Source organism: Catharus ustulatus, chromosome 10 (assembly GCF_009819885.2).
Source record: "Catharus ustulatus isolate bCatUst1 chromosome 10, bCatUst1.pri.v2, whole genome shotgun sequence".
Lineage (NCBI taxonomy): Eukaryota > Metazoa > Chordata > Aves > Passeriformes > Turdidae > Catharus > Catharus ustulatus.
Genome location: NC_046230.1, coordinates 17,452,226 through 17,478,163, shown reverse-complemented (window position 1 = coordinate 17,478,163; position 25,938 = coordinate 17,452,226). Strand labels below are relative to the sequence as shown.

The window sequence follows — 25,938 nt, the reverse complement described above, 5'->3', positions numbered from 1 at the left end:
TGTCCCCAACAGCCACGGGGGCCCGGGAGTGACCACCCACTTCCCCCGCTGTGGGGCGATTCCAGTTTGCTGGGAAGCTCCTCTGGCATTTTGTGCCGGAGGGGTTGGAATTGGGGCAAGGGGCAAAATGAGCTCCGTGCCTTGGGTTCCCCATGTCTCCCACAAAGGAATGGAGCTCCTTGCAGGTTATGGGAAAGAGGTGCCCTCCTGCCAGCACATCACGTCCCTGCCATGGCAGTGGCTGCCCCCAGAATATAGGGTGGGGAATGGGCAGGCGAGTCCCAGCACATCAGCCTGGGGAGGGGATGCCCCCCAGGGGTTCAAATCCTTCCAGCCCGTGTAGGAGGGTCACGGGGAGGGCGCGATGGGGGTGTGGGGGTGTGGTGAAATTCCTGGCTCAGTGGAGAGGATATGACAGCTGTCCTGGGCCACTGCCGGTGGGGGGACGTCAGCTGTGTCCCCTGAAACCAGAGCCCTGGCATCCTGCTGCTGAGCTGGGGAAGGAGACACCTCTCTGGGCCCCCAGCCTTGCATGTGGGATGGGGTGTGCAGGGGGGACACTGTGCGTCCGGCTGGGGGGCCATGGGGGCAGGGGGAAATATGGGCACTGATGGCATCTCTGTCGGCTGCAGAGGGTCTGCAGGGGATGGTGCCAGGCTGGGATGGCCAAATCCTTTCCCCAGTCCATCCTGCCCCAAGTGCCCAACCCACAGGGGTAGCAGGGCCGGTACCACTACATCCCTTCTGAAAATCACCTCTTCCAGCTACAGCTAGGGTCCACCACACTCAGGACATCCACAGCACCCGTTCCATGGATGGGCATCACCCTCCCCAGCACACACACAGTGTTCAGGTTGGGCATCGTGCCCAGTGGGGCACACTGAGGACAGCCACCAGTTCAGTGCCCCATGGCAAGAAGTACCCAGCTTTATTTTCCCAAACCAAGACAAGTGGGGGAGAGGCTGGCACAGGGGATCCCCACACCCCCCTAGACGAAGCGCTTGTTCTCCTCCCGGTAGTCGTAGGGGTCTCCGGCAAAGGGCAGTGGCGGGGGGTGGTTGTAGATGCCCATGAGGAAGATCCAGAGGGTGCCCACCACCAGCGTGGGGGTGATGATGAAGAAGCACAGGCGATCCAGGGTCCGTGCCACGCGGTTCCAGTTGTCGATCTCCTGTGGAGACAGCCAGGAGCCAGGCAGTGTGGGGGCACAGTGGGCGTAGAGAGCCCCCCGTGCCCTCCCAGTGCCCACGGCCCCACCTCATTGTAGCTGTTTTCATCCCTCATGTGCTTGACGATGTAGTTGGCATTGTCAATGACGGGTTTGACGTGCTCGTAGGGCTGCTCCTCGCCCGAGTCCATGCCCAGCGGCGCCAAACCTGGGGATGAGAGGGGGCGGTGGGATGGGCACGGAAGGGCTGCCAAGCCCGCAGACCCCAGCCCCGCCACCCTTCCCTGTGTCCCCACTCGGGGCTGCGGCTCACGGGCAGGGGTGACGCGGCTGGTCAGCCCGTGCCGCTCCGACTGCTTCTCGAACATGAGCTCGCTGCGGGACTTGACGCTGAAGTATTCCTCCGCCTTGGCGATGTAGCCGGCCGAGCTGCAGCGCCGGATGCACGGGGCGCTCGCCGGACTCTCGGACGGCTGTGTCATGCCCAGCAGCCGGGGCAGGGTCTCCAGGAAGACCTGGGACACGAGAGGGAGTGTCATGTCCCTCGGCCACCTCCCCAGTGTGTGGCTACCTTGTCCCCATTTTCTGCCCACAAACTCCATCTGGCACAGATGCAATGCCAGGGCTGTGCTGTCCCTGTGGGGAACAGTGTGACCCTTGTACCCGCCAGTGCACCCACACCTCGCTCACCTCTCTGACCCAGTCAGACATGATGTGGGTGCTGGGGGTGCGGAAGTGGAAGTTGAGAACCACGACAGAGATGATCACCACGGCTGTCACCAGAAGCATGATAAAAAGCAGATACCTGGTAGGGAGCATGATTTTGGAGCTGGCATTGCCACAGGGACTGGGCACAGGCAGAGCTGCCCTCTGGCACCAAGGGACTCCACAGCATCCCCATTGCACTCAGTGGTGCCCAGGACTCACTTGCCGATGAGGGGGATGGCATGGGAAGTGGCAGGCAGGCGCTGGGAGATCAGCAGGAGGAACACAGACTGGGCCAAGAGCACTGAGATTACCAGGGTCATCTTCTCACCACCTGGAGAACAGGTGAGCTCAGGACAAACCTTGTCCCAGGTAGCTCTAGCAGAGTTCCCAGTGCCAGGGTTGCCCTTCCAGTGTCCCATGATACAGTGCCACATATAGGGGTTTTCTGTAATGGGAGTACCCTGGGGTCCTGCATGGGATATCCTGTGCCCAAGTGCACCTCTGCCAGGATGCCTGGCTGGGGTGATGGTGTTCTACATGGAGATATTCCAGTTCCAGGAGGTACTCATGCTGGGCATTGGGGTTTAGCTGTGCCCTAGGACCTGGTGCAGGTGTGGGACACGGAGGCACCCCATGGATGTGACTCCCATTACTGGCACGCGTGCCACAGGGCTCACTCACTGTCAGCAGGCAGGTAGAAGACAAGGATGACCATGAAGGCGATGAGGATGCAGGGTATGACGATGTTGATGACATAGAAGAGCGGCTTGCGCTTGATGATGAGGTAGAAGGTGATGTCCTGGTGCTCGCTGGTGTCCAGGGGAATGTCAGGGTAGGTGTTCTTGCGGGCTGGGCGGTGGATGATTTCCCATTCCCCATTCTCTGCCAGGGCACAGTGACAGCACACAGCATGGGGGACATCTGCCATGACCATCCTCACCAGGCACACTAGCAACAGTCTCCCCCACAAACTGTGGATAGCATTCCAACATGGAATGGGTGCCAGGATGCCAAAGCCCCAGGTAGTGAAGTTTCTCTGTGGCAGTGTGCCCCAACTCCAGAGTGGGCCCTCCACCCCTGGCCTTTACAGGGTGTCCCACTGCCACAGGACATGGCAGGGAGCACCAGCATTACCTGTGAAGCCTTCGGGGTCAATGATGATCCACTCCACTGGGTAAGACTTCCCCGTGTCTGGGTCTTCGTCCGTCTTCAAGTGCATGTTGATCTCCAGAGCACTGTATGCCAGCGACCTGGACCACAGCCAGGGGGACAGGCAGTGAGGGGCTGCTGGGTACCCACCACCCAACCCACCCTGACCTTCAGCATGATGGACTTAGGCCACCAAGTCACCTACAGACCCCCGCCTTGCTGCATCTCAACAGCAAGGGGTGGCGCTGGCAGCAGCAGGCATGACATAGCCAACCTGCTGCCCTGATCCAGCCACCCAGCACCTGAATCTGAGGGAGCAGTTCTGCCAGTCAAAGGGGAAGAAATCAACATTGATGAGGCAGGTGCTGCGGAAGATGGCAGGTGGCAGCCAGTAGACGTAGCCCGTGTCGTAGATGAGGACATTGCAGTAGTAGGCGACCTCGAAGAGCCCATCATTGCTGTGCCAGGAGGGAGACAAGGTTATGGCACAGCTGGGAAGGGGCCAGGGGAGTCTGGACATGCACTGGGAGCAGTTCAGAAGGATTGAGAAGGGAAATTAAGGCACAGCTCACTTGTTCTCCAGGACTATCTCTGGCAGCCACAGCATGTCTGGCGGCAGGCGGAGCACCTCGATGTCCCCGAACTCAGACTTGTTCCACTGCAGGCGGTAATCGTTCCAGCCCTGGAGGGAAGGATCCTCGGGTCACCCCCTCACCATGCTGAGCCACCCCATGGTGGCACAACTGATGCTGTGACACCTGTTCCTACTCACGTGCTCGAGCCATACGTTGGTGGTGAGCGTCTCGTCCACCTCTTTCTGCAAACAGCAACATGGGGCAGTGAGATGCCAGGGGGTCCCCCCAACTCTCACCAGCCAGGGATGGGACAGAAGCATCAGGGTTCCTCCCCATGCAAACAGCCCTAGGGGTGAGGTGTGGCTGGGGGGCACCCCACAGTGGACACTGCCCACTGGGGCTCACCAGTGAGATTAGGTTGGAGAGGGTGAGGGCCAGGTAGACATCCACAGCCTCGTCATTGGAAACCACAGGGCGCAATTCTTTGTCATAGCCCTTCTCCTCGAACAGGTAGTGGATGAGCCGCTCCTCATGGTTCACACAGAGCCCACCTGGGGGTGTGGGGTCAGGCAAACCAGGGGGCTCAGAGGTTACTAGGCTCAATGCCACCCCATAGGGATGGTTGGCAAGGGCAGGGTGGTATAAGAGTAGAGGGAGGAGGAACAGGCCAGGAGAATGCATTTCTGTGCTGCACAGTAGAGCAGACATGAACATGCAGGAATGACAGACACATGGGAGCACATGGTCATGGGACAGGAACGTGGGCACAGACACACAGGGACAAACAGATACAAACCCAGCACAGAGAAAGACACAGACATGAGACATTTTGATACAGACATGGTGGAACTGTGTATATAGGTGGCTGTACACACAGAACCCACATGGACTCATGGACATGGACCCAGTGTGCAGAGACACATGGCCATAGATTCCACACAGACAGGCACTTACAGGGACACTTGGAAACAATGACACTGTGCAGTGACAGCACATAGCCTGGGCAGGGACACGGCTCTGGGTGGCACAGCCACCAAAGAAGCACAAAGGACATGCAGTAGCAGACACTGCCAGGTAATACCCAAAACACAGCCCTGGGGACCCTGTTTGGACCCTGTCACAATCATCCTCCACCAACCCCATTGAGGGGACCCATAACCCCATGGGCACCCCGTGCAGCAGAACAACAGGGCACCCCATGACCCAGACCCTGCTCACCCGACAGCATCAGTGCCCCGAGCAGGGCCAGCTGCTGCAGCAGATTCCCCATGCGGTGCCTGCAGTGCCCTCACGCCGTGCCAGGCCCTGGCTGCTTCCCTGCCTGGCCTGGCTGAGCGGATGTCCGGCTGCCAGAGGGAGTGGGAGATGGATGGTGCCAGGTGCTGAGGGGGAAGGGCGCCGGCACCAGAGAGCTGCTCCAACCCCTCTCTTCCGGCACCCCCACGTGCAGGGAAGGGGAGATGGGCAGGCACAGCTGGTCTTGCTGGCCCACGGGTGTCAGCGCATCACCTTGAGCCTGGGCACCCCAGCACAGGCACTGCTGGGCACAGGGAGCAGCCATTCCTTACCTGCTGCTCAGCAGTCCCAGTGATGCTGCTCAGAGTGGCAGGGTCCCCACAGCAGGGTCCCCAGGGTACCACTGATGTCCAAGCACAGGGCTAGCACCACCACTGGCCACTGACCCAGGGCACGCTCGGCCCCTGCATCGGGAGGTTTCATGTGAGACCCTGAGGGGTGTCACCAAGGTGAGCACCAGCGCTGTGGCCACTGGGGAGGGGACTGGGGAGTCTGTGCCAGGGTGGGCATAGCAGGAGCCAAGGCTGGAGGCATAATTTCAGAGTACAAGGGGGATGGGAAGGGGGACACAATGGGATACCAAAGCTCCCTCCACCGTCACCCACTTTGCCAGCACTGTGTGGCACAGCACTTGCTTCACATTCACCAGCTACTGGAAAATAGAGCCCTTCTTTATTGAAAAATAAACTTTCTCTGTACAAATAAATAACAGCTCAGGTGCTACTGGGGAAGATGGGGTGAGGGTAGGCTTGCCAAGGTGGGAGTTCCAGGGGGGAGGACTGTGATTCCTGGCTGAGATGTTCAGGCACCCAGCAGGGCCCCATTGCCCTGGGGAAGTAAGGAAGTGCTGGAGGGAAGAGAGACTGAGGTACAACTGGGGACAAAGGGGTGGAAGAGTCTAAGACTGGGAGCAGAGTGTGTTTGAAGGACATAAGAGACACCTGCCCCAGTGCCCTCTCCCCATGCTGGCACACTGCCTTAGAGGTACCATTAGGTTTTCAGCGCTTCAAGTGCCAGAGCAACGAGGCCAGGCATGCTACGGGCCAGTGAGTCACTCTCCAGCCCCACGAGGCCAGTGAAGGCTGTGGGGCGACCCCCTACAGTGGCCCGAACTTGTGCCCGGTACAGTCCCTTGGTGTTTTTGGAGCCCAAGTCCACCAGGATCTGTGGGGAGACAACAGCACCATGAGTCCAGGGGAGCCATGGGCAGAGTGGGACAGTGGTAGGCTGGGGGATGGCACTGCCTGTCTGCCAGGGTGTATGGCTCAGAGTGGCTGGATGGGCACTCACCTCTTGGAAGGTCATGGCCAGGTCTGCCTCGGGCACCCGCAGCACCCAGGCGTACAGGTCCCGCACCGCGCCCACCCGCACTGCCGACTCGTTGAGACCAGGGCAGGCTGCAACGCCCAGGAGGGGCAGGAGAGATTGGGACACATCAGGGATCAATCGTGGGGGCACCATGCACCGTGCTGCTGCCCACCACAGGGAGGAGCACCATTGCTCTGAGGACATCAGGGGAGCATGGGCAGAGGAGGGGATATAGCAAAAGACTGTCCTGCTGAAATGGGGCAGACCTGAGACAGGGGTGCAGGGCTGGGCTTGTCACTGTCTCCATGGTGAAGCCTAGAACCCCATAGGGTTTGTGGGAGCTTACCTCTGCCCATGCCTGCCTCCTCCTCCTCCACCCTGGGCAGCTCCGTGGAGACCAGTTCACGTTTCTCCCTCAGTGCAGATCCTGCCACCAAAAGAGGTGTAAAACCCCAGTGGGCACTGTCTGGACACAGAGCTGGTCAGTGGATGGACACCCTGCTGCCCCACTGCCCCCGGTCCCTCCAGGCTCACGGGGTTCATGGTTTGGCACGGGGGTGCCTTCCAGCTCTCCAGATGCCTGTTGTGGCTCCATGGCTTCCAAGGTGGTGCCAAGGTCCAACTCTGCCCGCAGCTGGGTGAGGAAGGCTCGTCCCTGTGCCACCATCTCCTCCACCACATCCTCACCCTGACAAAAGGAAGAGAGGGGTAGGATGGGTGATGGGGCACCCACAAGGCACCCATGGGCACAGCCATGTGCCCGGTGGCAGAGTGCAGGGCATGGGTGTGCTGGTGTCAGACAGGGCATTGGTGACATGTTGGGTCAGATCCTAAGCTGCAGGGTCAGACCCATGGCTGGCTCTGCACTGGCTGGACTTGGGACCACTGGTTTCAGCTGGGGAGGGTGAGATGTCCCTTCTGTGGTGGCAAAGTGACAGATGCCAAGCGTGGCTGCACAGAGGACAATGGACCCAAGGGATGTCAGGAGGGGACACAGGGGAACTGAGGGTGTTTGGTCCCTGGTGGCCCAGTCACAAGAGAACAGGGAGTCCCTCAGGCTTCCCCTCCCCACATACCTGCAGGAAGAGCTGCGTCTCCCCAGGGAGCTGCTCCCTGTCCCGTGTTGTCACCAGGTGGCTGCCCCCTGCCACGGTCCTCAGAGCCTCCACCCAGTCCTGCAGCTGGGGTCCCACTAGCCCAAAAAGCTCTGCAAAAGGGGGCAGCTGCCTGCCCCCCCACCTGGAAGAACAATGGGGTGAGCTCAGACTAGGTGGGCCGTGCTGCCCTCTGCAACCCACCTGGGCACCCTGGGGGCATGCCCTGGTTGCAACAGGGACAAGATCCCAACGCTTCAGCCTGTCCCCAAAATGGCATGTCAGTGCCCACCAGTATCTCAGCCGCCTCCCCAGCCTGTTTAGCCCCTCATCCTGTGGCCCAGCATGTCTCACCTGCTGGGTGGTCTCTGGAGTCCCACTACTGAGGGGCTGGATTGATCCCCTGCCACAGCCAGGTCTGCAGGGACAAGAAAAGGACAGGACAAGGGATAGAGGAGCCCTATTGGGAAGCCAGAGCAAGGTGCTGGTGCTCCAACCACCAGCACAGCAGAGTCTGAGGGGAGTCTAAACGGGAGAGTCCAGCCTGGGAGAGTACCTGGGGCATCCCTGCGGACACGGGGAGGGAAGAAATGCCCGTAGATCTTGCCCAGGAGCTGGGGCAGAGTGCGGGTGAGAAAGGAGAAATCAAACTGGTTTCGGATGAAGTCCCCAGCCTGGCGCAGGAGATCAACCAAGTTCTGGGCATAGGAGTGCAGCTCTGTGGGCAGAGAGGGAGAGACATGGCCCTGGCCCCACACCAGAAATGGGGTCCCTCCCTACACCCTGGCCCTGGCATGACCCCCAGCTCACCACATCGCCTCGTCCTTGCGTGGCAGGTCTCCTCGGCCAGGCGGGCACAGGTGGCCCGGCCCTGAGGTGCCCGACAGGACCCAGCGTAGAAGGCACAGAGACGAGTGCGCTCCGGGCTCTGCTGCTCGGGGGGCAGCTGCGCCAAAGCCAGCAGGTCGAAGCAGCTCGGCTCTCGGCTGCCAGGGGCAGCTGTGAGGGAACCGGCACTGCCATGAGTGCTGAAAAGCCCCTGGGCATCTCCATGCCCCCGCGGAGCAGCCAGTAGCACTCACAGTCCATCTGGAGACTCAGCCAGTCCGTGAAGGCAGTGACACGGGTGTAGACTCCTGGCTTGCCCCGCTCACCGCAGCCATCACCCCACGAGGTGATACCGTAGAGGACAAAGTGGTGTGAAGAGGGGTCCTCGCACGCCAGCGGGCCCCCTGAGTCGCCCTGCCGGGGAAATGCCCGTTTATTGGGCTGGGCTGGACCCCAGCCCTACCGACGGGCTGCGGTACGCGCCCTGCACTGTGTGAGGGATTTTTGAAGTGGGGTGCGTGGCACGGTGTTACCTGGCAGGAGTCGATGCCTCCAGACAAATACCCAGCACAGAACATGGCACTGGTGAGAAGGTCCTTGCCCAGGGCACCCCGGCACGTCTCCTGGCTGAGCAGGGGCACCTGCGCCTCCATCACCACGTCGGCTGCTGGTCCCTCTGCCAGGCAAAGCACCGGTTACAGGGTCCTTTGTGCTCGGACATCTTCCTCTCTTTCACACCCTCGGTGAGCTGAGGCTGAGCACCAGAGTGGGCACAGAGGGTGTCCCTTACCTTCGTAGAGGGAGCCCCAGCCCGCGATGTAGCAGGGGGTGCCGGGGCTGGGCTCCGCGGGGCCGCTGGGAAGGCACACGGGGCTGACGGTGGGTGATGGTGCCAGCGGCACTGCCAGCTCCAGCAGCGCCAGGTCCCCGTGAAACGTCTTAGGGTTAAACTGGAAGAAGATGTGGGGATGTCAGTGGGGAACCCTGGGGCATGCACAGGGAGGTGGGGATGGTGCCCACCTCCACCCACCTTAGGGTGAGGCAGGATGCGCCGGACGGGCACTGCCCGCTTGCCCACTCCCGGCTTGCCCAGTTCGTAGTCGCCCACCACTACTGTCCATGCCAGCTCGTTCCGGTTCCTGGCGGGGTGGGGGGCAGCCAGTTACAGGGTGATGGTGCTTCCCCATGCCCTCCTCTGCAGGGACACCATCCCCGCACTGCCGTGCCCCCACGGTACCCGCCAAAGCAGTGCGCCGCCGTGAGCACCCAGGAGCGCCCCACCAGCACCCCTCCGCACATCAGCTCCCCGTGCAGCCGCACCGACACCAGCCAGGGCCAGGCGCCCCGCGGGGCCACGCTGCCGCCCATGATCCGTCCTCGGGGGGCAGTGGCGTTGGCTTGTGGGACCCCGCGGCGCCCACAGCTCCCTGCGGGACAAAGTCGACATGAGGAAGTTGTCCTGCAGGCTGGCTGCTGGACACCCCGTCTCCCAGGTGGGCTCGGGTGGCCGGGGGTGGCCGTGGCAGGTGGAGGGGGTGGCGGGAGATGAGGCGCGTCGGGCGCGCTGTCAAGCCTCATCGTGCTCACGGAGGCGAGCGGGCGGAGGGCCGGGGGCACCCCGCAGCCCGGCAGCTGCCGACGCTAACCTCTGCCCCCCGGCCCAGCAGGCAGTCGGGGGCCGGGGGCGCCCGCCGGCGTGGTGGGGGGATGGCGTGGGCACGGCGGGGCCGCCCCGGCTCACCTGGCATTGCCGCCTCCGCTGCTGCGTCAGTACTCGGGGCTGCGGACACCGTCTCTGGAGGGACAGGCTATCATGGCATGTGGGGACACTCCCCCGCGATGTCACCACCACAGCCCTGCTGTCCTCAAATCGCCCCAGTTCCTTTCAGTGCCCCCAGATCCCCATCAGCCCGAACAAACACCCTGTGCCGCCCCAAAGATTGCTTATCACCCCCAGTGACTCAGTGTCCCCAGTCTTCCTCCGCCCGCTTCTCCCACTACAAGTTGTTCCTCAGTGTCCCTATCCAGCCCAATGTACTCATCGCTCCAAATGCCTCCATCCCCCAAATCTCCAATTCCCTTCCCAGATCCATCTCCCAGCCCTCTATCTTACCAGAGATTCCCCATCTCTCTATCATCCCCCCAACTCCACCATCTCCCCACTCCATCCCAACACCCTCTGTCACCCCAACACCCCATATTGCTTCCAAGCATCCCCTGGGGATACCCCATTTGTTATTGTAGGGTCTCCCATCTCTGGGAGGAGCCGGGGGGTGCGGGTGCCCACTCACGGCACTCCTGGAGGCGGTGGCGGCAGAGCTGGGCGCTGAGCGGGGCGCAGGTGTGCAGGGCCCCCTCGGGCGGGCACAGGCGCTGGTAGGGGGCACAGGCTTGGCTCAGCGCCCAGTTGCGCTGGGGCAGCTCGGGCAGCGCCTGGGCATCCAGCAGGGTCTGGCAGCTGGGGGGCATGGCAGGGGGCACAGCTGGCGCTGCAAGGACAGCAGGGCTGTGGGCATCGCTGTGTCCTCCCTGTGCTTCTCTGCCCAGGCCACCCCAGCCTCTGCTTTGGGATGGGTAGGGAGGGAGCATGATAGGATGTGAAGCCAGCATGTTTTGGTAGGGTCTTCTGGGTACTGGGGTATGTTTTTGGGGTGAATATCTGAAAAGTTCACAAGGGATCAGGCAATGATTTGGATAAGGCTCCAGGCGATTGGGTAAAATCTAGCTATGATCAGAACTGCTTGGGTAGGGTCTTTAGCAGTTAGGGGATGTATTTCAGGAGTCTGGGCACTGTTTTGGTAAAAGCCTGTAGGGTCTGAGTATGGTTTGGTTAAGATCTTGCAGTATCATTTGACAGGATTTCTAAGGGATGATGTAGGCATTCAAATAAATATTTGGGTAGAGTCTCTAGACATGGGTGCGGGTTTTGGCAGGATCTACTGCGCATGGGATGGTGTTTGGATAGGACCCCTGGGTTGCATTTGGCTGGGGATCCTGTGTTCTGTTTGGGTAGGGTCTCCTGGGGACAGGGCAGTGGGGGTAGTGGGATGGTGACTCACGTGGGCAGTGTCCGGTGGTGTTGGCACAGGGTGGGAAGAGGCAGGGGGCACAGAGCCCACAGGCACCCCGCTGCCGCTGCTGCTCTGACAGCGCCCGCTCCAGTGCCAGCAATGCGCTCCTCAGTGCCGCCTCCAGCACCAGCGTCCCCCGGCTTGACAGTGCTGATGGGTACACACAGGGTGCTCAGACCTCCGGTGTCCCCTCTGCTGCCCCCCACCACAGCCATGAGGTGACCCCAGCCCACCAGGTGCCTGTGCCCTGGTATTGCAATGGTGGGTGTCAGGCTGGGCATGGCCTGTCACGCCTTGACACTGCCTAGAGTGACAGCCACCAGTGTGACCTCCCTGTTAGGGCTGGCACATGCACACCTGGGTGTTTGCCCAGGTCCCTGTGCGCCTGTTGTATATGGAGACAGGGTGTGGGCCCAGGCAGGTGCACCCACGTGTGCATGCTCTGTGCACACTTCTGAGTGCACTCTTGTGTGTACCAGGGTCCTGCTGGCCATGCCCTGGTAGAGTGTCCCCTGGGACTGGCACATTAGGGCCAGAGGGAGTGCTGGTGCCACAGGGCATAAACCACAGCACTTCCTGCGTCCCCTGTGTCCCCTAGTGCCAGCGGCAGCACTTGACACCCGATCCAGGGAGCACAGGCATGCCCAGGGTTCTAGGGGGTTTTGACAGGGACCTGGCCATCCTGCTTGTGCTGCCACCTTACCTGAGAGGGAACACAAGGGTCTCATGTCCTACAGCCACCCCGCCTGCAGCCAAACTCTCCCCCAAAGACGCCCCCGTCCCTGTGCCCCACTGACCTTGCAGGATGCTGGCCGGCATGGGGTACAGCCTCTGGCCCAGGGGAGCCCCCCCCACCAGCTGCAGCAGCGGCAGCAAAAGCACGGGGGGGACCAGCCGGACCCCGAGAAGAGCGTCCCGTGTCCTCTTCCCTCTTTGCTCCATCACCGGGCGGGCAAAGGGGGCCGGCGGGGGGAACCCCCGAAATGCCCGAGGCAGGCAAAGAGGGATGGATATATACGGTGCCCCCCAGGCGGTGGGAGGAGAGAGGGGCCGGGGGAGCACAAACAGGCGAGTTCATTAATGTCGCGCCAAGATGCCAGCTCGGGGCGGGGGGCGCGGGGGGGGGCGCAGCCGGGGCCTCAATGCCGCCTTTGTTCGACGAGGCCTCCGGGCGGGCAGCATCAGACGGGCGCTGCGCTCCGGCGCTGCCCGCGGCCCTTGATCATTTTCACGCCAAGCCCCGGCCGCGCCACCCTCCCTCCTGCGGGCCCCGGGCGGGTGGGAACGCACCGGCGGCTGCGGGCGCGGGGGGCCCGGGCTGGGCGTGGGAGCCCGGCCGGCGGTTTCAAAGGCGGGCAGCGGGGCCGGGAGCGGCCGAGCGGACAAGGCGGGGGAAGGGAAGGCGGGGGTGTCCGGGCCGGGGGGTCCCCGCTCTCCGTGCCAGCCCAATCCTGGCCGAACGGGTCGCCCCGCCAAGGGCACTGCATCCCCGCGCTGAGCAGCGGCTGTCCCCGGGGATACCCCTCCGATGCCCCCAGCCGCAGTACCCCCTATCCTGTCTGGGGTGCAGGAAGGAGGACGTGCCCCGGCAAGGCGCAGGTGAGACAGTGTCACCGGCTGTCCTTCTTGCTTATTCTCTTCAGCAGCGGGCCTTGGCTGGGGGAAGCTTCGGCCCCAGGGATGAGTGGGGTACACTCACCAGCCCAGCTGGACAGTCCACTCCGTGACTGCCGCTCGACTGCTCATTGGCACCGCATTTTGGGATGCTACCGTCCTGCCCCCATTGCCACCCTGCTGTGCCCACGAGCTCAGCCTCAGCTCCTTTGGTGAAGGAGTGCAGCTGCATCTCCGTGATCTCTTCCGGGTGCAGCAGGTGCCTGTGCCCTCACCTCTGTAAAAGGGACTGGGGTTTCTGGGTCCCATGCCCATTTGCAGGGTGCCCATCTTTGCTAGGGGGAAGAAGAGATGGGTGCGCGTGTCCAGACCTCTGTCCTTGCTAGGGGTAGGGAGGGTCCGTGTCCTCATGTCCACTGGGGAACAAGGGGTGCCGTGCTCAAATCTCTGAACTCGTTAGGGGGTACTCACGCCCCTCTCGCCGTCCCCATTAAGTGCAGCAGGTACCCGTGTCCCCATCCCCATTTCGAGTCCGGGGGTTGCTCGTCCCCATTACGGGCAGGAGCGGCTCCGTGCCCGCGCTCCCCCCGGTCCTCCCGGCCGCGATGGTGCCAGCGGGGCGCGGACAATGCCGCTTCAGTGGCACATCAAAGGCGCGGGCTGCCCGCGGCTGGCACGGCGACAGGCCCGCCGCAGATGAAAGCCCCGGCCCCGCGGGCTCCCACCTCGGCCGCGGGGGCACGCTGTGCCTCCGCCCCAGGGGGAGCGGGGCCGAGTGGGGGGAACACAGCACCACGGCACACAGGGGAGCGCTCTCCCTCCCGGTCCCGGTGTCCCCGCACGTATCCCCCCACCAGTGACACCTGGGGGTCCAATCTCTCTGCTGACCGCAACTGGCACCCACGTGGGTGCTTGAGGCCGGAGCGGTGTTCGTCCCCGGCCGCACCGTGCCCCCCGCTCCCGGTGCCGGTGCCAACCCCATTAACCTAATTGGCGAGGCGCTCGGCCGGCCTGGGCGGCGGCAGCAGTGGGACCCCGGGGTCCGGGCAGATCCCAGCCCTGGCGGCGGGCAGGGGGGGACGGTGCCCCCGGGGCCCCGATTGTCCGGTAATTGGCGCGGGCAGCCGAGCCCGGCCGGCAGCGCCGCGGGGCGGGGGTGCGGGCACCGGCGGGGGTGTACCGGAGTTCCCGGGGGTGCCCGGGGCGCGGGGCTGCCGGGGCCGGTATCAGGGTGTTTGCCACTGGGGGGTAGGGGACAGGGGGAGCGTGGCGATGCAGGGGCGGGTTTTGGCCCGCGGGGAGGAGTGGGGCGAGTTCCGAGGACCGTGGGGGGGCCCAGACTGGTGGGGGGACCGGGTACCAGAGCGGGGAGACCCCGGAAGGGCCGAGAGTTGCGGGTGTGGAGTGACTCGGGCGGGGGGGAAGTCACTGTGGGGTGTTGGGGTGGGGTTTGGGGGGCGGTGGAGGGGACCAGTATGGGAGAGCATTTTGGGACAGGAGCGGTGACAAGGGCGGGGGGGTGTGGGCGGAGCCTTGATGGGCACACACGGGGCGGGGCCTATTAACGGGGCGGGGCTTATCCGAGGGGCGCGGTCAAGGGGCGTGGTCCGAGCGGAGGATCGTGGGCGGGGCCGTGTGCGGGGCGGGGCCCGGCGGGTCGGGACCGGGTCGGCGGGCGGGGCCGCCGGGGACGGGGCCCGGAGCGGGCGCGGGTGCTTTTCTGGGCCGGCGGGGCCCGAGCCGGGCCGGGCCATGGCGAGCTCGGAGCGGAGCGCGCTGCTCACGTACCGCCTGTGCGGCGGCTCGGCCGAGGAGGAGCGGGGCCGGGAGCGCGGCCGGGCCGCCGCCGCCGCCCCCCGCAAGCTGCCCACATTCTTGGGCGTTGTGGTGCCCACGCTGCTCTCCATGTTCAGCGTCGTCCTCTTCCTGCGCCTCGGTGAGTGCCGCCGCCCCCGGGGCACCCCCCGCTCCCGGCCGCGGCCCGGGGCCCCCCGAGAGTCACCAGCTCTGCTTGGTACCCGCAGCCCGGCCCCCGTGTAATCCCGGGGCCTCCATCTCTGGAGTCCCGAGCCAGTCTGGGACACCAGTGCCCTCCCAGTGCCCTCTCCTGAGCCCGGTCTCTGCCGCAGTGCCAGTGCTCCCCTCCAGTGCGTACCCCAGTGCCACAGTGGGGCCCTCGTGTCCTTCCCCTGCTCAGTTCCGCCCCGGGCTGGGGCCCCAGTGCTGTGTGTCCCCACCTGACCCCGCTAGGCTGGGGGCTCCGGTCTGAGGACGCAGAGACGGGAACCTGCAGGACAGAAACCCAGTTACAGCCTTTGGGACCCCGTAAGGGACCCTAGTTCAAAACCCTGGTGTTCCTGGAGTAGGACTCCTGTGTCTTCCCAGTGCCTTCCCTTAACGGGATTCCAGTGCCCTCGTGTCCACCTGTCCCTATTGCTGGAGCCCCGCTGCTTCCCAGGCATCCTCCAGTGCCAGGCTGCAGCACCCCAGTTCTCTCCGACATCCCACCCAGCGTCCCAAGGGCAGAACCCTGGTGTACCCCAGCAGACACAACTGAGCTGCCCCTCTGTGTGTGTGTGTGCAAAGGGCACGCAGTTTCCCAGTCTGCCCCCAGTTTGGGTTATGAGTCTGTTACTGTGACCCCTGGCACTGGGACAGCTGGACCCCTTTTGGGGGCCCTGAAGGGGGTAGGTGCACCAGCATGGCCCGGGGCAGGCGGGGGCGGGCAATGTTTGCCGTGGTCCGGGAACGGGAAAAGCTTTTCCTCTTTCGCTTTCCGCCCACGGAAAGCCTAGGGCGGGAGTTGGCTGCGTGCCCGGGGGGCCTCGCTGGCCCATGGAGGTAGCCTTGAGACCATTCCCCTGTCTGAGACCCCCCAAGCTCCCCTGTTATCATTCACTCCTTTCCCACTCCCCTGCTTCACACAGGCTCGGGCTCCCCCGAGCACAGCCGGCTCCGTGGCCGGCCTGGCCCCCTGCCCGGGGCTGTGTTACCCCGGGCACCGCGGGGCTGGAGGGCAGGAGTCTGGTGGAGGGAAAGGAGCCCTGCCAGGAAAAGGAACTTTCCCACTCCGGGGGGCCAAGGCTCTCCCTGTCAGCTTCCCCCTTGCCTCACACCTCACACGACCCCAGATCTCCTGGGTTAGCAGCCGCTCCTACTTACGCCCACAGTGCTTTTGGGGCATCCTTTTATTTCCACCAACACCCCCACCCACCCTTACATCTGGCACTCGGATGCCCTGCGGCTCTCTGGGGACCGCAGCGGGTGCCCCCAAACCCAGCGTGTCGCCCCAAGGGCTCCTTGTGGTGCCGCTGCCCCGGTCACCCCCCCTTGCCTGTCCCGCGGGCACATCCGTGGCCTGGCTTGTGGCTGAGATAGGGCATCGCCCACAGCCGCGGGCATCCCCTTCCTGCCCGCAGTGTCGGCAGCTGGGATGGCTCCCGTCACCCCGGGCAGGGCAGGGCTCTGGGCTCCCTCTCTTCGGGAGCACCCACCCACCCTCCTGGGAGTGGTGCCGTGGCTGGCAGGACACCCGGACTGCTTCTACTTCCTGCTGTGTTGTAGGCGAGCGGGAAGCCACGAGATCCCTGTGGGGAGCTCCTGACTCCGCACTCTGGGGAACAAGAGTGGCAGCAGGGCACGAGGGTCCCAGCAGCAGAGCCCTTTCCCTGTTTGGTTTTTGGGCACACCTGGTCCAGACATGGGTGGAAGATGGAGATAAGCCTGAGGGAGGGAGGGAGGGAGGGAGAACTGGTGTGTGCTGCTGTGGATAGGAGGTGGGAGCATCCTCACCCTGGAATGGAGGGGCTGGCAGGTCCTGGGGGAAGCTGTGGGCACAGGGATGGGAGTGGTTGCGTGCCTCAGTGGGGTGAGGTCTGTGTGGTGGCAGTGCCCAGAGACTCTGTCCTGCAGGTTGCCCATGCTCAGCTAATGGGCATACTGGCCTCTCCCATCCTCTGCAGGGTTTGTGGTGGGTCATGCTGGGTTGTACCAGGCCCTGGCCATGTTTGCAGTGGCATATTTCATCATTGGCATGACGGTGCTGTCTGTGTGTGCCATCGCCACCAATGGAGCACTGGATGCTGGAGGAGCCTACTGTATCCTTTGCTGTGGGTGTTGCTGGGACAGGGCATGTGGGACAAAACTGTGACTACCTAGTGGCCTTGGGGTGCCATGCTGAGGCTGGGACCCTCTTGGCCTGGGAGAGATGGGTGGGAGTATCTGATGATGGTTTGTGCTGCTGACATCTTCCCTTGACTCAAGCAAGATATGATCAGCCGTGCCTTGGGCCCAGAGTTTGGGGGCAGCATCGGGATCATGTTTTTTCTGGCCAATGTGTGTGGCAGTGCCCTCTATGTGCTGGGGCTGGTGGAGGCAGTGGTGGACAGCTTTGGGATCCCTCCTGGTGAGTACCACTGGTGGCACAGGACAGCAGGTGACCAGCCTTAGTGCTATGCCAGGCATGCCAAGCACCATGCCCGGCATAGCCAGCCATGGCTCACCCAGCCCTCTGGCCAGGAGTTGGTGCCCATCGTGCCCGACATGACACTGATAGCTCTCAGCTCCCAGTGATGTCCCCTCTGAGCCTTGCTGATCCTGACTTGTCACTGCCCAGGGCAAGAAACGGGCTCAGGTGTCCACGTCCTGCCCCAGAGCTACTGGTACGAGCTGCTCTACGGCACTGTGCTGCTGGGACTCTGCCTCCTTGTGTGCCTCGTGGGTGCCTCCATCTATGCCAAGGCCACCTTCCTCATCTTCCTCATCGTCGCAGCTGTCCTGGGCACTATCATTGTCAGCTTCTTTGCCACACGGCCCCTGAAGGTGCCCATCCGCCTGCCCAACGCCAATGGCAGTGAGACTGATAACGGCGTCTTCACCGGCTTCTCCCTTGAAACCCTGAGAGACAACCTGGGTGGTGAGGAGAGGCTTCCCTCACCCTGTGCTCACCATGCCCACTGGCACTGCCACATCACATGGGGCTTGCTGGAGGGTGGGGACAGCTTGTGGGCACAGAGCAGGTGGTGTGGAGTGGTTTCTCCTGTAGTTTGTGTTTGGGGGCATGGATGAGAGGGCCTGTGGTGGGGCTGTGCCGCCCTGGACAGCCCGTCACAGCCCCTGCCTGTGTGTCCTGCAGGTCGGTATCAGGTGGACTACACCACTGGGCAGATGATGAGCTTCAGCTCCGTGTTTGCAGTGATGTTCAACGGCTGCACTGGCATCATGGCAGGCTCCAACATGTCAGGTATGGACAGGAGGTGCCTGGCAGGGTGGCACTGGGAGCAGGAGCTGGGGGTGGGAGAGATCAGGAATGTGCTGTGCCTGTGAGAACTAATGCTGCCTGTGCCTGCCCACAGGGGACCTGAAGCGCCCGAGCTACTCCATCCCACGGGGCACCATCTCTGCTGTGCTCTTCACCTACCTCGTCTACAACCTGTTGGCTTTCCTCATGTGTGCCACCTGCAACAGGTATGGCCGCCTGTTCGCATGCCTGGGTGTGCCTGGTGCCAGGGCACGCTGGCCTGGGCTGAGACGGATGCCAGTGTGTCTGTGTCCCTGTCCAGGATCCTCCTGCAGAAAGACTATGGCTTCTTGCGTGACATCAGTATCTTCCCACCGCTGGTCACTGTGGGCATCTATGCTGCCACTCTCTCTGCAGCCATGAGCAACCTCATTGGGGCATCCCGCATCCTGTACGCTCTGGCCCGGGATGATCTCTTTGGTGAGTGCCCAGAGTGCACTGGCACTCGTTGGAGCCCACTCAGCAGGTTGTCCCTGACACCAGGGAACTCCCTTCTTGGTGTGGAGGTGATTGTTTGTGGGTTGGTGTATGCCCGTTTGGGTCACCTGCGTGCCCTGGAATTTGCCCCCGCCCCAGCACTCAGGGTGGGGATGGGACTCCTGCCTGGTGGCTGGACCTGTGGCTGCCTACTGGAGTGTCCCAGCCCAACCTCCCTGCTCTGCCTTGCAGGCCGGGCACTGGCACTGGCCAAGAAGACATCTGCTAGTGGAAACCCAGTGATGGCAGTGATCCTCTCCTGGCTGATGGTGCAGGTGAGTTTGTCAGTAATGCTTCTTTCCTGGCCTCACTGGGTGAAGGTTGGTTGTCACCTGGGCTGGATGTTGTGGAGCCTGGCACATCCCCCTACCCCTTGGGATTCCTCCTCCAGCTCCTCTACCCTGCGTGTCCTGCTGCAGTTGTGCCCTTCCCTCCCTGAGGTGGGAGGTATCCCATAAATTAAGGATAAATCACAAAAAGGGAAAGGGATTCCCATCATACCCATGAAATACACCCCAAGTGGACAGGGATGGCTTGGACACATGCCTGATGTGCCATCCCAGGGTATGCATTCACCCTGTGCTCTCTACAGGTTGTGCTCTTTTCTGGGAAGCTCAACACCATCGCAAGTGTCGTGACAATCTTCTTCCTCCTGGTTTATGCCACTGTCAACCTGGCCTGCCTGGCACTGGAATGGGCCTCAGCCCCCAACTTCAGGTACCCCCTGGCACAGGGGAGAGTGCTGAGATGCTTGGCAGGCACACATCCCTCCATTCTTCTGTCTGTGATTCCCCTGCCATCCCTGTGCCTGCGATTTATGATGAGATGGTGGGCAGAGATGCTGAACCCCTCTCTCCTGGGCATTAGAGGGGCAGAGACACCCCTGTCCCTGGGGAGGAAGAAGGGGACAGGTCCTGGAATGGCACTGGCTTGGGCTGGTTCTCGTGCACTGGCGCTGCTTTGCTGAGTGGGTACAGATAAATCCAGCACCACTGGGTACCACCCGCCCCCTCCCCTTAGGCTTTCCAGAGGTAATTTATAGCCTGTGCCCGGCCGGCATCCCCCGGGCAGTTTGCCAAGCAGTGATGGAGCCCACTTTCCATTAGCGCTAATTAAACTAACAGAGAAGGGGGAGGGAGGAAGGGGAATTCTGGGTGGGAGGAGGAGAAAGTATCTTCCAGGAAGAATAAGTATGTGTGGCAGGCAGCCTGAGCCTGGGGTGGAGGGTACTCTGGTATGAGGCTGGCCTGGTATGGCTGCCCAAATCTGGGGTGCAAGGACTGGCTGGAGGGAGCCTGATCTCCCTCCTGGGTGATGCCCACTGCCCTCAGAGCAGGGTGCAGACTCCACAGCAGGGAGAGTCTCCCAGGTGGGCAGAGGTGTTGCACAAATAGGGCTGGGTGGCACTGCCTGGGTGTCCCCATTCCCAAAACAGAGCTGATGCCTGTGCCAGGCTGTGGCTTGGCCCCCATCTGCCCTGCCCAGCTGCTTCCTTGACTTGGCATGGAATGGAGCAGGATCAGTGCCTGGGAGGAGCCTGCTGGGATGGGTAGCAACAGGCCCCTCGCCCACCCCACATCTGGTGCCTCCTCCCTCCCCTCACTGAGGTCTCCATCAAGCACAGCGGAAAAGGATTTTAATTACCTTTCAGGAAAAACAGCAATTAGAGAAAATAACAGCTTCTCGCCTCCCTGCCTCCACCTCCCTGCACCAGAATGAGCAGGCACCATGGCTGCCAGCGCTGCCCTATACTACCTGGGTGTGCCAGGGCAGTGCTATCCCCATGGCCATAATTGCCTTATTTGCCCAGGGCTGGCAGCAATAGCCTGACCAGTGTCCTGGGAGAAACCATCTCCCCTCCATAACTTCTCCAGTGCATGGGGTGCCTGACATGCCCTGGGCTGGCACAGCAGAATCACTGGGGTGGATGGTGTGGCTTTTTGGCACAGCACCCCTTGCTGTGCCCTCCCTACAGGCAGCATGGGCACCACATGACAGCAGGTGTGTCCTCCTCCCTGCTGCAGGCCCACTTTCCGATACTTCACCTGGCACACGTGCCTGCTGGGCATCGCAGGCTGCTGTGTCATGATGTTCCTCATCAGCCCTGTGTCAGCCTCAGCAAGCCTGGGCTTCCTCCTCCTCCTCCTCCTTGCCCTTCACTACCTCTCACCCAGCAGCACCTGGGGCTACATCAGCCAGGCCCTCATCTTTCATCAGGTAAGTCTCGTCCTCCTGTTGTCCCCTTATGGGGTAGAAAGTTGGTGTCCCCCTGGCAGCTCAGCTGTGTCCTGGGCGGGATGTACTCAGGACTGGCATCCCCAGGGGGTGGTTTGGTGAAACAAAAAGAGTTCCTCACCTGTTTCCTTCCCTCCGTGCTCCAGGTGCGGAAGTATCTGCTGATGCTGGATGTGCGCAAGGACCACGTCAAGTTCTGGCGCCCGCAGATGCTGCTGATGGTGCAGAACCCGCGAGGCAGCGCCCGCCTCATCGACTTTGTCAATGACCTCAAGAAAAGCGGCCTCTATGTCCTGGGCCATGTGGAGCTGCAGGACTTGGGTGAGGATCTGCACTGTCACCTGCACTGAATGGCCTGTGCACTTTGCTGTGCTGCCAGGGGACTCCCGGGCTTCTTCGCTTGACACTGCTGCCCAGTTGATGGCTGGGGAATGTCAGCACATGTTTTGGGCACATGTGCGGCATGTTGAACTTGGCTGGTATAGGGGATATCAGTGAGCTGAGTCTGTCCCATGCCTCCTGTGCACACACACTTACACAGCATGTGCACAAGTGTCCATCCCTACATGTGCACATGGGGCTCCTGCATGTGTCGATGTTGGTGTGCTCACGAGGTATGTGCCAGCCAGGTTAGCACTTGCACACAGCCAGCACACGTGGGCACACACCTGACACAGCGTTGCACAAGTGTGTGTCTGTGTCCATCCTCGTGCCTGCTGCTGTGTGTCCAGGTGCCTTAGGGGTGTTTGCACCCTCGTGTATGTTGATTTGCACACGTGTGCTCTCCCTGGCACATGTCATGGCTGATGCTCAGGCTCTGTTCCCCCTTCCCTGCTGTTGCTGTGGTGACTAATGGCCTGAAACTGGGGAGTGGGGATGGGGCTGCCTGGGGTTTTTTTATATGTTTATGTATAATTTTGTATTTCTCTCTGTAAGCACCTGCATCCCCCTCTCCATCTCATGGGTGCTGGGGTGGGCACAGGGTTTTGCAGCAGGGGTGGACACCAGGGTTAGCTCCAGTATGGGATATCTGTCCCAATGATGCTGGTTTTGCCCCCCCACCCAGACATGCTGCCCTCGGACCCGCTGCAGCCCCAGCAGGACTCGTGGCTGAGCTTGGTGGACAAGCTGAATGTCAAGGCCTTTGTCAGCCTCACCCTTGCACCCTCGGTGCGGCACGGTGTCCGGCAGCTCCTCTTCACCTCTGGCCTTGGTAAGTGGTGCCTGGTGCGGACATGGGTGAGGGTCCATCCTGCTGTCCCTGTGGGTTGAGGGGTGTCAAGGGGTTTGGAGGCACCTGGGTGGTTGAGGTCAGAGCCAGATTTGTTCTTGAAGGCATCTGGGGTGAGCAGTGCTGTGGGCAGGTTGGGGTTTGGAAGCATCACTGTTGGCAGTGTTGAGGGGCTTGAAAACACCTGGATGAAATATGCCAGGGGGTTTGGAAGCACCCAGTGTGGGCAGTCCCAAAGCCAAGTGGGAGAGGTATTGGGTGGGCACTACAAAGTCAGGTCTGGGAGCTATCTAGGTGTGATCCTGAGGGGTCTGAAATTGGCAGGGTGAGCAGTGCCAAAGTCAGGCTGTGGCTTGGTGACACCTGCAGTCAGGAGGGCTGGGGGAGCGCTCTGCCTCTGCTCAGCTGGGCTGGCACGATCTCTGGCAGGCGGGATGCGCCCCAACACCCTGGTGCTGGGTTTCTACGACGATGAGGCACCGCAGGACGGTCTAGCCCGGCACCCCGCCTTCACCAATGCCCGTGAGGAGGTGCCCCTGGGCTTCCCCCCGCTGCGGGCACCCACCGCTCCCAAACTGCTCTCACCCCGGGAGTACGTGGGCATTGTGGCTGACGCCCTGAAGATGCTTCGCAATGTCCTGCTGGCCCGGCAGCTGGAGAGCCTGGACAAGGCCTGGGAGCTGCGGCGGGCCGCCAGCCCCCCACCCACCATCCACGTCTGGCCCGTCAACCTGCTGCGGCCCGACAGCGCCCGCTACGCCGACACCTGCAGCCTGTTCCTGCTGCAGATGGCCTGTGTCCTCAACATGGCGCGGGCCTGGCGCCGGGCCCGCCTGCGCCTCTTCCTCTGCGTGGAGGCAGGCGCCATGCCCCATGCCCAGGAGGAGAAGCTGCGCCAGCTCCTCAAGGACTTGCGCATCCAGGCCCAGATCCAGCTGGTGCCCTGGGATGCCATCACCCACCTGCACTGGCAAACCTCCCAGAGACCTCCAGGTGGGCCAGCAGAGGAGGAGGAAGAGGAGGAAGGGGTTGTGAACTTCCCGACCAACACCACCCAAGTGTCAGATGAGTACGTGTGTGCCGCCAACAAACTAGTCCTGGAGCAGAGCCCCGCGCCAGCCGTGCGCTTCCTGTACTTGCCGCGGCCACCAGCTGACACCAGCCTCTACCCGCTCTACCTGCACCAGCTGGAGCTGCTCACCCGCGGGCTGGGCCCCACCGTGCTGGTGCACGGGGTGAGTGCTGTCACCAGCACCCAGCTCTAGGTGACCCCCAGGTCCCCCCTGGCTCCCTGCACATTCCTTTGCCCAGTGCCTTCAGCAGCCTGAGCCTGAGGATGGCCCCAGTATCTCCATCCTGGTGGGCAAAGAGGGTACCCCGCAGGGAGAGGTGGTGCAGGCAGGGGATTTGATTTTCGGGGATGTCTCCTGCAGAGGATTAAAGCTGCCCTGGCATTATCCCAGCACAGCTCTGGGGCCAGACAGGCAGCACGGTGCATTCACGGTGCCTTTTCTTTGGGGTAGGGCATGGCAGGGTCCTGGGGAGGGGAAAGCACTGGGTGCCCCAGCTGGCTGCTGGGAGCCCGTAGTTTCACCCTGCAACCCCCTCTGTACTTCCTCCCCTGCCGCAGCCCCCATCCTCTCCTCCGCCAGCTCCTCCGGGCACCCAGCCAGCTGCGGGGATTGATTAAAGGCAGCCTCGACCTTGGTGCCCCAGCTCCCCGCCATCCTCCTGCCTTTCATTAGGAAAAATTAAATGGGAAAGGCTGGGGGAGGGGAGCCTGGAGGCCTGGGCTCCCTGTGTGAGGCTGGGTGGGTGGGGGAAGCAGCCGGGTGCTGGCCCTAATGGCTGCAGTGTATGGCACCCTGGATCTTGTTCAGTACCCCCAGTGCTGTTGGATGGGGGCCATCCCGATGCTTTAATCTGTAGTCCCTCCACCCCTATGGGTGCTGATCCCCTGGTCCTGGCAGGAGATGGGGAGATGATTTGTGTGGTCCATACCCACACGTCTGGGTCTCCTGAGCTGTTTCTTGGGGCATGGTTATTTCCCCACACACATCATGACCTGCAGGGGGGAAGCTGGCCTTGCCCCCTGCCCTCCCTTATTGATTAGAGGAGGGCAGGAAATTGCCTGGGTGCTGGCCGATAAATCCATCGGGTGCCTGTGTTGTGGGCAGTGTGCCCAGTGCTGCCTGATGGATTGCTTCCTATTAGCCCCAGCACAGGGGGCTGCTCCTGGCCAGGCTGGGCTCCATCAGGGTGACAAGTGTGGCACTGCTGCCTGTGCCTGCTCTCACCAAACCTGGCACTGCTGGCTGGCAGCTCTGCTCAGGCAGAGGGCTGGAAAAATCCAGGTGATTGGGTGCAACTGGAGGGAAATATGGTGGAGACCCACATTTTGCAGTGTGCCCTGGGTGAGGAGGAGGGGCTGGGGCTGGAGCTGGCTTTGCTTCCTGCTGCAGGAGCTGGATCCCCTGGGGTAGGCACCACGCATCCCGTGGGATTTATTTACAAACAGTTGGAAGCTGGCACAGGGCAGCCTGGCACCAGCGGGACCCGGAGGCCTATAATGTTAATTATCACCACGTAATTAAAAGCCCATAAAAAGCCTCACACTTCATTAAATTAAAGCTTCCCCTCACTGTGCCCATGGGCTCCAGCAGAGTTAACCTTGGCCATGCCAGGCACCAGCACCTCTGCAGCTGGGGTCCTGGAGATGTATGGGAGCCCAGGTTCAGGACCCTGCAGCCTCCCACAGCATTGTAAGGGGGTGCAGCATTGCACTTGCATGGGCACCCTGTGACACCATTTGTGTCACACCTGGACCACGTGTGCCTGGGCACAGCCAGGGCTGCTGTCCCAGTCAGAGATGCCCACGCTTGGACATGGACACGTGTGCCCGTGGCACTGCTGCAGCCACTCCGTCACACGCACCATGGCATGGGCAGGGGCTGACACAGGCAAGTACATGCACAGCCACGTGTGTACATGCACAGCCACGTGTGTACCTGCAGCATCAGGGCCGCTGCAAAGGCAGCACCACACGCTCGCACCACGGCTCCGGCAAGGCAGCTCTGGCACGCAACGCCCACGCGCTGCACACCTACACAAACAGCATTTTTCGTCTTTCCCAACATCCAGAGGTGCAGATAAACTGCCACGCTCACACCCCTGCATCTCCTCCAGACTCCGACCCATTGCTGTCTGTGCCCAGAGGGAATGGGCTGTGCAGAGAGCGCCCATCTGTGCCTGCCCCTCTGTGCCTTGATTTCCCTGAGCACTGGGCTGTGCTGGGGTAGAGTGGGGTGAGTGGGGGACCCCCAAACCCTCCTGCCAGCTGAATGTTCTGGATCAGGGGTGCTACGCCAAGGTGGGGGGGTGATACAAAGCGGGGAGGGGACCCACTAGCACACAAGGACGGGTGTGTGTGTGTGTGTGTGTGTATGTTCAGGCAGAGGTATGCATAAACTAGGAGAGAATGTGCATGTGGAGGGAATGCTGTGCTGGGGTCTGTGCACATGCACAAGGGGTGTCTGTATGTGCACACACGTTGGTGTGGGTGTCTATACCCACCCCTGGGTGTGACAGGCTGATGTACACACAGGGCTCCAGGAAAGGGGAGCCAGGGGAGCACACACCCTTGTGAACTCGGGGTGTGCAAACTGGCACACGCATCTGCCCAGAACCCCAGGACTCCGCTGCCAAGTGGGGCCGTGGGCAGGGGGCTGCGGGGGTGGGGGCCCATGCCCCGGCCCTGCGGGGGTGGGCAGCCAACAGGGCCTCGGCTATTTCTTGGAAATTTTGCAGCATTCATTTCAGTGCAAATAAAAGCTGTCATTGCCGGAGAAATGATACTGATCGGGGTCTGAAAAGACAGCAAATTAC

General features: G+C 62.2%; 3 protein-coding genes across 3 annotated transcripts; 1 reads left to right on the top strand and 2 right to left on the bottom strand.

Moving 5' to 3' along the window:
• Nucleotides 1-968: 968 nt before the first annotated feature.
• Nucleotides 969-4,489, bottom strand: CHRND (cholinergic receptor nicotinic delta subunit). Its single transcript, XM_033068920.1, has 11 exons — nt 4,006-4,489; nt 3,798-3,842; nt 3,598-3,707; nt 3,328-3,483; nt 3,011-3,126; nt 2,558-2,758; nt 2,096-2,207; nt 1,859-1,973; nt 1,482-1,683; nt 1,258-1,376; nt 969-1,171 (listed from the first exon to the last, which is right to left on the bottom strand). The coding sequence occupies exons 1-11, from the start codon at nt 4,426-4,428 to the stop codon at nt 989-991; spliced, it is 1,782 nt and encodes a 593-aa protein (XP_032924811.1). The 5' UTR covers nt 4,429-4,489; the 3' UTR covers nt 969-988.
• Nucleotides 4,490-5,838: 1,349 nt separating this feature from the next.
• PRSS56 (serine protease 56) lies at nt 5,839-12,139 on the bottom strand. The gene is made up of 16 exons (XM_033068992.1): nt 11,995-12,139; nt 10,418-10,615; nt 9,868-9,921; nt 9,364-9,553; nt 9,157-9,265; nt 8,917-9,076; nt 8,660-8,802; nt 8,381-8,540; nt 8,109-8,297; nt 7,855-8,016; nt 7,653-7,716; nt 7,281-7,443; nt 6,739-6,892; nt 6,551-6,631; nt 6,187-6,293; nt 5,839-6,060 (listed from the first exon to the last, which is right to left on the bottom strand). Exons 1-16 carry the CDS (start codon nt 12,137-12,139, stop codon nt 5,887-5,889), a joined length of 2,253 nt encoding a protein of 750 aa, XP_032924883.1. The 3' UTR covers nt 5,839-5,886.
• A 2,392-nt stretch (nt 12,140-14,531) lies between these two features.
• On the top strand, nt 14,532-24,663 carry SLC12A9 (solute carrier family 12 member 9). Its single transcript, XM_033068995.1, has 13 exons — nt 14,532-14,747; nt 16,774-16,908; nt 17,079-17,216; nt 17,427-17,726; nt 17,946-18,053; nt 18,166-18,277; nt 18,373-18,530; nt 18,780-18,862; nt 19,180-19,304; nt 20,612-20,804; nt 20,969-21,143; nt 21,889-22,035; nt 22,483-24,663. Exons 1-13 carry the CDS (start codon nt 14,564-14,566, stop codon nt 23,316-23,318), a joined length of 2,694 nt encoding a protein of 897 aa, XP_032924886.1. The 5' UTR covers nt 14,532-14,563; the 3' UTR covers nt 23,319-24,663.
• Nucleotides 24,664-25,938: the final 1,275 nt, after the last annotated feature.

Coding starts and splice junctions, on each gene's coding strand:
- CHRND (XM_033068920.1), bottom strand. CDS start 4,428: ATGTCTCATGTCTGTGTCTTTCTCTGTGCTGGGTTTGTATCTGTTTGT. Junction 2,759..3,010: donor TGACCCCGAAGGCTTCACAG/GTAATGCTGGTG, acceptor GTGCCCTGGCAG/AGAATGGGGAATGGGAAATC. Junction 1,377..1,481: donor CAGCCGCGTCACCCCTGCCC/GTGAGCCGCAGC, acceptor TCTCATCCCCAG/GTTTGGCGCCGCTGGGCATG.
- PRSS56 (XM_033068992.1), bottom strand. CDS start 12,139: ATGGAGCAAAGAGGGAAGAGGACACGGGACGCTCTTCTCGGGGTCCGG. Junction 8,017..8,108: donor CGCAAGGACGAGGCGATGTG/GTGAGCTGGGGG, acceptor CTCTGCCCACAG/AGCTGCACTCCTATGCCCAG. Junction 6,893..7,280: donor AGACGCAGCTCTTCCTGCAG/GTATGTGGGGAG, acceptor TCCTTTTGTCAG/GGTGAGGATGTGGTGGAGGA.
- SLC12A9 (XM_033068995.1), top strand. CDS start 14,564: ATGGCGAGCTCGGAGCGGAGCGCGCTGCTCACGTACCGCCTGTGCGGC. Junction 18,054..18,165: donor GGCAGGCTCCAACATGTCAG/GTATGGACAGGA, acceptor GCCTGCCCACAG/GGGACCTGAAGCGCCCGAGC. Junction 18,531..18,779: donor GGCCCGGGATGATCTCTTTG/GTGAGTGCCCAG, acceptor TCTGCCTTGCAG/GCCGGGCACTGGCACTGGCC.